The sequence below is a fragment of the Petromyzon marinus genome, unplaced genomic scaffold (genome assembly GCF_048934315.1).
Source record: "Petromyzon marinus isolate PM22_M1 ecotype Great Lakes invasive population unplaced genomic scaffold, UKy_Petmar_22M1.pri1.0 PM_G_Scaffold_3, whole genome shotgun sequence".
In the NCBI taxonomy this organism is placed as follows: Eukaryota; Metazoa; Chordata; class Hyperoartia; order Petromyzontiformes; family Petromyzontidae; genus Petromyzon; species Petromyzon marinus.
This window is the reverse complement of record NW_027422872.1, coordinates 5,342,905-5,354,949: the sequence shown is the minus strand read 5'-3', so window position 1 is coordinate 5,354,949 and position 12,045 is coordinate 5,342,905. Positions and strand designations below refer to the sequence as shown.

Below are 12,045 nucleotides of genomic sequence, written 5' to 3'. Positions count from 1 at the left end.
CCATACACCCAGCCATCAGATTTACCATGGAAGTCGAAAAAGATGGCAAGCTACCTTTTTTGGATGTCCTAATTAAAAAGAGACCTGATGGTTCAATGAGCCACTCTGTCTACAGGAAAGCTACCCATACGGATGCTTATCTGAAACCGGATTCCCACCACCATCCATCACAGAAGAATTCTCTCATCAAGACTCTGTATCATAGAGCCCAATGCATATCCGACCAGGAACACATAGGCAGTGAACTCAAGCATGTACACCAAGCTCTTAAGGCTAATGGTTACTCCGACTATACAATCCGCAAAGCTATCACTCAAACCAGGAAGAAGGACCCTCTTGAGGAGCCTTTCAAAACCATCACTTTACCCTACATTGCGGGGATCACAAAAAAAGATCTCCAAAATCTTGAATAAACACAAGATCCAGGTCCGTTTCAACACATTACATAAAATCCGTGATCTGGTTCCGTCTGTAAAAGATGTGATTCCGGACATACAGTACCCTGGTGTCTACAAAGTAAGTTGCCTCTGTGGTAGTAGTTACATTGGAGAAACCAAACGCCATGTCTCGGACTGCATTCGTGAACACAAAGCAGACCTTAAACACGGTAGGACCAACACCTCGGCCGTGGCAGATCATTGTTATAATTCAGTAGTCTCACATGACATTGACTTTTCCAAGACAGATGTTCTTTGTAAGCCATCTGGCTACCATGAGAGATTCGTTCATGAGGCTATCCACATATACAAGCACAGAGACAATTTCAACCGAGAAGATGGATTCTGGCTTAGCAATCATTGGAAAGATTTGATAAACTATTTCAGGTCTTAATTGATTGTTCACGCTTACAGTGGCTTTCAGACAGCATACATACATGTTTCGTCTCCCCCCTCCTCTTTTCAGAACATAAATGGACTAGTCCTTCTAAATAAACTGGCGCTGACGTTTTTATGAATAAATACACCGTTTAAAAATAAATAAATTTATGCAAACCGACACACCTGATGACGACCGTTTGTGTTATCGTGGAAACGTCGTGAGAATTTTTTTTATTGTTTTATATAAATTGTATTATTTTATTGTTTCCCTGATCGCGTTAACTGTGCAGGTGGCGGGGGTCGAGAGGTTACTTGCACGTGTGTGCAGCTTGTTGAATATTGACGTGCGATGACTTGTGGAGAGGAAGAATGATGATGATGGTGATGGCGATGCAAGTCCTGAAGTCTGACGTTGTTCTCCGAGTCGTGTAGCCTACCGCGTGCGACTTTGGGGATTGCGTAATGTCATTTTAGTTTCCTCTGTGGAACTTTTTATTTTGTTGATTCTAACGATGTAACTAACGTAGGGCGGGCTTGGGAGCGGCGTTGACGATGTGTTTTGGCGTTGCACCAACCAGCACCTTTGCATTCAGAAGTTGGAGGTGCTTTGATTGTTACAGCGAGAGGTAGAATCATCACCGTAATGGGTTTAAGTGGGCACGGAGCCCGTCAAGGGAATGCGTAGGTAGAGGAATGGGGTTGGAGAGTATACACAACTTGCATTTCTAGTAATTTCAACAATTTATGGGCATGCACATCATTAACAGTGTCCTGATTGATGAGCAAAACAAAATCATCAATCTATTGTCATAAATTAGTCAGAAATATCAATAGTCATGCTCAAAACCGCATTCCTATTGTTATAAAAATCATTGTACCCCCATTCATGATGACAATTCCTATGTGGTCATTATGATGCTCAGAATTACACTTATATTCTCAGAATCATGAACATTTATTAAAACAGCAGTGTGCTCAAAATGCTCATTTACCAATTTCAACATGTACACAATTCCAAGATTCTAATCAAAGTAAGTCCTATGTATCGTGGTGTTTTTATGCTTATCCATTATTGCGCCTCCCCCCCCAAAAAAATATACAAAAGTCTATTTTTATAATGTTTGCATGGTGTACAGTCTGGAAATTACCCACATGGCAAATTTCAAGTTCAGGAAGTATGCTAAACATTTTGAACAGACACACACATTCACAACTTTGCCTTTGATACATATGAAAATTAGTAATAAATTGTTAATTTAACTACTTTCATGTTGGCGGATTGGAAATAGGAATAGCACTGGCTCACCACGGGGCTTATCGCGTGGTATCTGGGCACTTTACTTGAAACGTAAACCCCACAGTTTGTGAGTACAATTCCTCGCAAGTTGCTTCCACAGAGACAGACAGACAGACAATGACGCTTCTAGGTAAGAGTAAGAAATGAATCTACGTGTCGAGGAGAGACGAGAGCCAAGAGGTCACCTCGGGAGACGGGGCGGCGCGTCAACCTTAGTCACGTGACTGAAGGAGTCTGGGCGTTCCGTGCGTACGTGTGTGTACTGTGTGTGTGTGTACCGTGTGTGTGTGTGTACCGTGTGTGTGTACTGTGTGTGTGTGTACCGTGTGTTTGTACTGTGCGTGCGTGTGTACTATGCGTGTGTACTGTGCGTGTGTGGGTACCATGTGTGTGTGTGTACCGTGCGTGTGTGTGTGTACCGTGCGTGTGTGTGTGTACTGTGTGTGTGTGTGTACTGTGCGTGTGTACTGTGTGTGTACTGTGCGTGTGTGTGTATTGTGTGTGTGTGTGTACCATGTGTGTGTACACTGTGTGTGTGTGTACCGTGTGTGTGTGTAACGTGTGTGGCGGTAGTCTAGCGGTTAGTGCGCTGTTCTACAAACATGACGACCAGAGTTTGATTCCCGCTCACAGCCAACACCCAGTGACGATTCTTTAGGATATGTTTTTCAAACGAACGGTTGTTTGGGTGTCGTTGTGTTCATTAAAGTTACTTGCAATTCAAATACAGGTGTGTTGTTGGTGGTTGTGATGCCAGACGATAACATTGTGAGGAGCAATGCCTGAATCTTTACCCTTGGGGTTCCTCTAGAAATGGCAAAAAGCCACTGAGAGTGACCACGTGGAGGAGAGGCTGCTACTCTGTACAGAGCTGGACCGGTACCACCTGGATCTCTGTGGCATTCAGGAGATCCAGTGGACCGGCTCTGACTCCAATCATCATGAGGGGTGCAGAGTCCTCCACTCGGGGCAGGAGACTGCCAAACAACAAGGAGTGGCTCTTATTCTGAAAAAAAGAATGAAGGCGGCGTGGGAAGGTGGCGGCGAGGTGTGGGAAGCTGTAAGCCCCAGGCTACTTTGGGCTCGCCTCCCCATCAACAGGAGGCAGAGAATGGTGGTGGTGGCTGCTTACGCCCCCACCGAAGATGAACATCAGTGGAGGGATGCAGGCAAGCCCGTGGATTCAGATTCCTTCTATGACCTCCTGTCACAGGTGTTAGCTAAAAGTGGCCCCTCGGGATAGAGTCATCCTGTTGGGTGACTTCAATGCCCGAGTTGGTGATGATGCTGGCACCTGGTCTGGAGCGATTGGAAGGCATGGGCCAGATCAACTCAATAACAACGGTAGGAGGCTGTTAGACGTCTCTCCAGCCTGTGGGCTTGTCATTGCCAACACGCTGTTCTGGCATCTGTGCATCCAGACAACATCATGGATTCACGCCGGGTCCAAGCAAGAACATCTGCTGGACTATATAGCAGTGGCCCAGCGAATGCAGGCCCATGTCCTTGACACCAGAACCTACAGTGCTGCTGACCTCACTGACCATTAGCTTTTCATATGTAAGATCTGTAGGCTGGGTAAATCTGTGAGCAGGAGCGAGAGACAATAGAGCTCCCAAGCATTCACTACGTTATAAACAACATATTTGCACTCAAAAGTCGCTTGCCTAATTGCATCAGCAACTCGGTGTTTCGTATCGAATCTCATCTCAAACAATCGAAGGGCGCCCCTTAGTGGCAGCTGCCCCTGTGTGGCACAAAGTGGCCCTGCACCGGCCTGCACGTGGCATGAGTCTGTCGGTAGGGGGCGATCATTGACGCGTCATCTCCCTGTGGAGTTTCTGGATAGTGTTACTGGAATTGCCACAATTTTGACCGTGACACCAACATGCAATGACCTGTGCGTTGTGAGTGACACAATACTCTGTTTGACATCCGCCTTGAAGCAGAACAGCGCATATTGTGGTGAATGTTACTGGGGTAGCCAGGTGTGCCTGTCGGATTTGAACTTTTAACCTCTGCAACAAATAGAGAATGCGTTACCATATTCCTGGTTCTTTCGGTAAAGTCACGTAGATAGAAAACAAATTAAACAAAATAAAAGATTTTAAAAATAAAAAAATTAATACAAATAAAAATAATAAATTTTAAAAAATAAATTGATGATAAGATGCCATGAGTCAACTGACTCAGATGACTGGCCTTTGCCCTCCACTACACACACACAGTGTGTACACGTACACACACACTGTGTACGTGTACACACTGTGTGTGTGTATGTACGTACGCTGTGTGTGTGTACGTACATACACAGTGTGTACGTACACACACACAGTGTACACACACACACAGTGTACACACAATAATGTCCACGTTGTTGCTGAGTTCACGCACCCAAGAGAGGGGGCAATGGAAAATGAATCTAAATCAACTTAAACTCCATCCCCGCTCTGTGACGTCGCCACTCAGCATGACCTAAACGACATGAAGTGCCAGCTGGAGGTGTGCCTCGCTAGTGACGTCATGTCACCAAGGTATTCACACTCCCCCAACCCCGTCCACAACGCTCTTGAGTGTGACGTCACCTCCGCTTGGTTCACTTCCGATATCCAGTGGCAATCCTTATTTGGGCAAAGCTACGCCCAGTGACTGGCGGTTCATTAACATAATGCAGCCGTTGAAGCCGTCGATAGTTTATTGCGACGGGTTCAGCAGCCAAGCCCCATCCCTCGACGTATGGCCCGGGCTCATTAACATAATTTATTCAGTCACAGAGCCGCTCTTTGTGGGAGGGGCGTGTCTCTTGCCCCGGAAGTGACGTCATGTTACCTGCTTACCCGCGTGACATCGCGAGGTAACAGGAGGCTGCCGATCCGCGCTTGCACTGAAATCCAAGGTGAGAAATTCTCATCGTTGTGGTGGTGGTCGTTGTGGTGGTGGTGGTTGTTGTTGTTTACCAAGGTAGAGCCTCTCTCTCTCGTAGGGATGTCAGTTGAGTAGCAGCGAGCATGGGAATCGATGTCCAGGTTGGAACTTTACAACGCGGGGCCTAGCCACGTGAGGCCTTGCCTCCTGCCCTCGCCTGATTACATTCACTTTAATTATCTCGCTTAAGTTTAATTTGTCTTCACCCGGCTCGCCACTTTGTAACTTTGTTTTATTGTAAATATTCACGCAGTTTTTATTTTTTTCACCAGGCCAAGCCCGCTTGAGCTGCTATACCGCTCTTGTTATCAGAAGCGACCTGCCCACAACAGATAGAAAATAAAATAACATAATAAATTAAAAGAAAAATTAATAAATTGAAAATAAAGCAAAAAACCCACGAGGTTTCGATCGCAACAAAAGTGGTCTTTATCTTATTGAATTTAATCTGTTATTTTTATTTTCTATCTACGTGACTTTACTGAAAGAACCAACAATATGTGCGTCAATGTATCTATCGGTCAAAGACGCTAAGCGCGTGCCGCTGTTGACTCTGAATGTGTGGAGGGGAACACCTTCACCACGGGGAGAGAGAGACAGAGACACGGATAGCCTCGGCTATGTTGATTGATCCTCGATTCATTACTTGGTGGAGTGAGGAAGAATTAATGCTGAGCAGATGAAGGTGGCCAGGCATGGTTCTGGTCACACCACCACCTGTTTACTCATGGCAGTGTGTGACAGTGTCAAGTTTGTGTTTGTAGTAAAGTCTATTAACTCTGTTGACCACGGAGGTTATATCAAAACAATAGTTTATTTTTGTGTTCCTCTGGAAATCTTCATATAAATAGAAACAGGAGGTGAACACAGCACACACATTCAGCTGAAGTCGGATCTGTTCATCCCAGCGTTCAAGGACATCTGAGCCTGGATTCACACCTCTAAGTTGCGATTGAACATTGATGTATGCATTTCTGCATAACACAAATAGTATTGTTTTCAACACCCTTTGCTATGTCAGCCGAATTTAGCTTTCATAAATATTCCTTTGTAGTGAGACAGCCGAAATTGTGTGCTCGGAGTTTTGGGTTAACATTCATCTGGAAGATATGAGGGCTTCCAGGCATATTCATGACATTTGCCCTCTCATTGTGATGAATTTGGGAAACGTTTTCACTACGTCATGAATATAGTATAGACGTGTAAGTCACGTGTTACTGTGTATATATGCATTCCTCTGTGCCTCGAAACTGACTTGTAAATGGCGTGGATATACTTATTTTCTGTCTGCAGCTGACGCTTCCTCTGACGCTTCCTCTGCACAATTGGTTTCATGGAGCAAAGGCAGCATCTCGGTACGACAAGTCAACAATGCGACCAGCGTGCATACAGCACGGACCGGACTGGAAACTTGACACGGCACCAGAGAACTCACACAGGAGAGAAACCCTTCAAATGCACTGTGTGTAACAAGGCATTTTCATGGTTTTCTGCTCTTAAAAAACACCAGAGAACACACACAGGAGAGAAACCCTTCAAGTGTACTCTGTGCGGCAAGGCGTTTTCAGATTCATGTCATCTTGTAATACACCAGAGAACACACACGGGAGAGAAACCCTTCACGTGCACGATGTGCGGGATGGCGTTTACACAGTCATATAATCTCGTAATCCACCAGAGAACACACACGGGAGATAAACCCTTCAAGTGCAGTGTGTGTGGGAAGGCATTTTCATGGTCATCTGCTCTTAAACAACACCAGAGAACACACACAGGAGAGAAACCCTTCAAGTGTACTCTGTGCGGGAAGGCGTTTTCAGATTCATGTCATCTTGCAAGACACCAGAGAACACACACGGGAGAGAAACCCTTCAGGTGCACTCTGTGCGGGAAGGCGTTTGCACATTCATCAAATTTTAAAGTACACCAGAGAACACACACAGGAGAAAAACCCTTCAGGTGCACTCTGTGTGGGATCGCGTTTGCACAGTCACCACATCTTAAAGCACACCAGAGAACACACACGGGAGAGAAACCCTTCAAGTGCAGTGTGTGCGTGAAGGCATTTGCACATTCATCTGCTCTTGTAAAACACCAGAGAACACACACGGAAGAGAAACCCTTCAGGTGCACTCTGTGCGGGAAGGAGTTTGCACGTTCATCAAATCTTGAAGTACACCAGAGAACACACACGGGAGAGAAACCCTTCAAGTGTAGTGTGTGCGTGAAGGCGTTTGCACAGTCATCTGATCTTGTAACACACCAGAGAACACACACAGGAGAGAAACCCTTCAAGTGTGCTCTGTGCAGGAAGCCGTTTGCAGATTCATCAACTCTTCGAAGACACCAGAGAACACAGAAGCATCACAAGGAGCGGAGTCTGAAATCAGCTTGTGAAAGTCAAAGTGCCGCAATGAGCCCATCCCTCATGAAACAAGAACCGGATGAAAATCCCAGCTTGGACACTTTTAAAGGTATAAAGGTGAAATATGAAGAGGTGATGGTGAAATGTGAAGAAGTAATGAGCGAAGAAGTGAAGGTAAAATGTGAAGATGAAGATTCAACTCCAAAATGGGACCTTCACATCGTGAAGCAGGAGGAGAATTCTGACTGAGGCAGAGTGAGGCAACTCCCAGCAGTTTGTGGAAGTGGAGGTGTGGGTGGACTTGCTCCTAGACAATAGGTTTCTAGGTTCATCCTGCAGAGTAAGGGCGGCCAGTCTTTGTGGGCCCGTGGGTTGGGTAGATCTCTATCCAGGAGCAAGAGCCAATACGCTCCCAAGTATTCACTATGTTATAATATTTGCATTTACACGGTGCTTGCTTAACCGCCTCAGCAACTCGGAGTTTTGTGTCGTACCTCGTCTGAAACACTCGAAGAGCATCCCCAAGTAGCATCTGCCCCTGTGTGGCACAAGGTGGTGGCCCTGCACCGGCCTCCCTGTGGACAAGAGCCTGTCCGTAGGGGGCGATGATTGATGTGTCATCTCAGTTGTGTAGTTTTTTAGGTAATGTTTAGAATTTGCTACATTTTCACTCAGACGCCAGCATGCAATGGCCTCGTTTTGAATGACACAATAGTATGTTTTACATACACTGTGAAGCAGACTGTACAACTTTTTTTTAAAGCTTCTTGTTAATACGATGTAACGTGATGCAGTATATTTCACTGCAGTAATCCAATTTTGTTAATATGCCTGTCAATAATTTAGAATGAATACTTGTCTGGTTTTGTGCATACTTGTAACATTTGATCGATAATGGTCAAACATTGAATAAGTGATGTTAGGACAAAGTGTGTCTGTTTGGAAGTAACCTGTACAGAGAACTCAGGTGAGACCCGTTGTTCTTGTGATACAGGTCAAACGGTGTTTTTGTGTTCCACGAAGCATCTGCCTCTGGAGCAACTCATTGTCTTTGAAATAGGTAGCACGCTCGGATCATTCATCAGTTACAAGGCATACCACTTGAAAGTTACACGTATAGGAGGAGGTACATTCTCTACAACACGAATTATAATTTTGTCTTACGTGTTGACGTGGATTTTGTCTAACTAGGACTCGAAATGCTCCTTGCTGATTAACGTCTGGATGTTCGTTACCTATTGGTTGAAGCAAACCCCACTGCTGTTGTTGAGACGCTGTGCACCAATAAGGGTCCGACACATTGACGGCCTTCAGACCAGGAAAGTCACAACATTTGTACACGAAGGACGCATTCACACAAGTACCCCATGCTCCGTTTTGAAGTTTTAAAATGAAGCATCTTTGAATTGTGTTATGTTTTGAATTAGATGATTTTATTTCTTCATTAAAAGCTTGTATCAATTTACATGTGGAAGACTTCATTGAAAAGGACATTTCGTGTGAATTTTCTCTCAACGTTAAGTAGATGGCCTTGCCGGGGGTTCGGTTCGATGCGGACTTTCACCTGTTTGGGATTGCGGGATCGAGATAAGGCGACACGGAGCTGGCCGTGCGAGAAGACCGCCGTCTGTAGATCGATTCCAACGTGATCGAACGTCTGTCCCTGCGCCTTTGTCGTCCATGCAGGGGGTCCGTCGTTTTGCAGCGCCCCCTGCATGAAAACAACGAAAAGTGCAGTGCTCATCACAGATAAAGTTGTGCGCTTATATTTAAAATGTTATTCTTTTATAAGGTGATGTTCAAATCGAAAAGTGTTTGGCCAGTTCATGATTTCAATCAGATTGATTCATTTATTATGAACCACATATCTGAACTTTTGTGGTCCTGTTGAGATAAAGTTGGAAAAAGTCCGTGACTATAACGTCGCTCAACATTGTAAACGTGTTTCTATTATTTAGTTATTGTTTAATACAAACTTCTTCAGATAATGGGTTTCAAGATGTACTTGAATGGCACGTTCGTTGTTCCGGTGTTTAATGGCTTGGACGTCGTGGCAAATGGCTTCCATCGATGTGGAAGTCAATGGTGGATGATAATTTGACATTTAGGTGTTGATTTGGAGTAGATTGTTTAACTGTTGCATACCGGGTGGTGAAATGCTTTGCCGAGTACCTGAACTGTTTGACCAAGTGAATTCACGAAGAGTTTGATACGAGTTTGAGCGTTAATATTCTTGCGGAACAACAAAGGTCTGATATTTTAAAGATTCCTAATCGTACGTTTATTGCGACAATGTTCAAGGGGAACACGTGTGGAGGCGAGTTCCGGGTGAAGTCTCCCCTTACCTGGCAACCATGGTGGCTGTCCGCTGATCACTCTCACTCCATCACAGCTACGAGCTGTAGGGACGGGACTCTACTCTGGCGCTGTTTTAATTCACAGCACCAAGACTGGAGAGCCTCATCCCTGCAGTGCCCTCCTTGTGCCGCATCATTTACCGCGTAACGAGGCAATGTTTTCATGAGCAGTGCGTTCCGCTACACACCCACACGAGCGAACCATGTGCAACAGTGTGCGTACATACAGACACGAACAAACACGCGGGTGCACATACACACGAGCGCTTACTTGCAAACACTGACGAGTGGAGATGCACGCACGAGTGTGGTCACCACCTGGCTAGCTACACTAGTCACGTGATAACTAGTATAGCTAGCCTGCTGGTCAGCACCTGGCTAACTACACTAGTCACGTGATAACTAGTATATTAAACTATACACTACACTATACACTATGCTACTATACACTACACTATACACTACACTATATACACTAAACACTATTATACACTACACTATACACTACTATACACACTACTATACACTACACTATACACAACACTATTATACACTAAACACTATTATACACTATACACTACACTATACACTACTATACACTACACTATATAATTTTACACTATAATATACACTACTATACAATACACTTCTATACACTACACTCTACACTTATACACTACAATATACACTACAATATGCACGACTATACACTACTATACACTACAATATGCACTACTATACACTACACTATACACTACACTAAACACTATTATACTATACACTACACTATACACTACTATACACTACTACACACTAGTGCTGCACTAGTCCCCAAACTGCAAAGACAAAGGCTCCCCAATGTAGACTGACATCCACAGACCCACACGTGGACCCACAGACTCGCACAGAAACCCACGGACTCATCGACTCCCACTGGGCATGCGCTGTTAGCGAGCACCGGTGAGGGTCGCGATGGAACAACACCAGGGGCTGGTGTGGACAGAACCACGGCTGGCCGCTCGTCTCTCAAATTCTGATGTTAGCACCCCCACCCACCTCACCACCTCCTTCATTATGGCTGAGTCCACCTAAGTGACGCTCAGGACTGCTTCAGGTCAGGGGGCGACCTTAAATGACGTCACGTAATTTTAGAGGATTTTTGACCCCCCCCCGCCCCCATCGTCACACGACGTCACAAAGTCAGACCCCTCCCCCCTCCGCCCCCCCCCCCCAAAAAAACATGCTTCAAATCGCTTTAAACTATTGTTGTCATTGTAGTGCGTAGTTAATGTGGCGCTGCATACTGATGTTGTAGGTAGAAAACATTTATTACAAAGTCTAATTAAGTAGAACGTGTTTATATTTATTTAAAGTTGCGCAATTTGATGTGACGTCACTTTTCTCAAACCCCCCCCCCCTTGTCACACATCGTCACAAACGTCTGACCCAGCCCCCTCCTCTAGGTGCGTGACGTCATTCACGGACGGCCCCTAATTGTCGCTCTCATTGGCCGTGAGCGAGAATAGCGCAGCGCCGCTAACCGCTACGCCGTGATGGTGCCCTTACCTGCATGAACGGAGACGCGGTCAGACAATGGGTGAGCCGTTGGTGCGGGCAGGACGAGTGATCTCGGGCGTACCTCCTGACGTGGAAGGCGAGGGAGGTCGGAGCGCGCGTGTGAAGAGAGACGGCAAGGGGCGGGAGGAGAGGGGGGCGATCGGACGGAGCGGAAGCAGGTGGACGAGGGCAGGAGAGGCAGCGGAGCCGTGGAGGAGTCTGGGCGCACTTGATGGTGAAAGTTGACGTGGACGCACGCTGCAGAAGAGAAGAAAATCTTCACGCTCGGCGCCACACACAGCCAGACGTAGCTCACCTCATCCGTCTTGCTGACGATGTGTAGGACGACTAGACTCTGATTGTCTTGTAGTTCTGTGGAAAGAAGGAGAGTTGTCTTGGGTCAAACAAGGCCCTCTGCCACCGGTGTGGGCGGGGGGGGGTACCCTAGTGGAGGGCTGAGCGTGGGAGTGAGTCGAGGGGAGGGTGAGTGGTGGTTGACATGAATTTGAATTCTTATACATACTATGTATTGTAACATTTATAGTCGTATGGGTTTACATATGGTAGAACATATAGGCTATTAGACGAGGACCAATTCAGTGCCAACATCGTTAACACGGACCCAGATCGTCAACAGGGACCCACATCGTCAACAGGGATGCTCGCCTTGTCAATAGAGACCCACATCAAAAGGGACGCTCACCTCTTTAATCCGGACCCATATCT

At 45.8% G+C, this 12,045-nt stretch overlaps 1 protein-coding gene across 1 annotated transcript; it reads left to right on the top strand.

The window, feature by feature from the left end:
- Positions 1–4,954: 4,954 nt before the first annotated feature.
- On the top strand, positions 4,955–8,796 carry LOC142915334 (uncharacterized). The gene is made up of 2 exons (XM_076061170.1): positions 4,955–5,011; positions 6,334–8,796. Exon 2 carries the CDS (start codon positions 6,374–6,376, stop codon positions 7,652–7,654), a length of 1,281 nt encoding a protein of 426 aa, XP_075917285.1. The 5' UTR covers positions 4,955–5,011; positions 6,334–6,373; the 3' UTR covers positions 7,655–8,796.
- Positions 8,797–12,045: the final 3,249 nt, after the last annotated feature.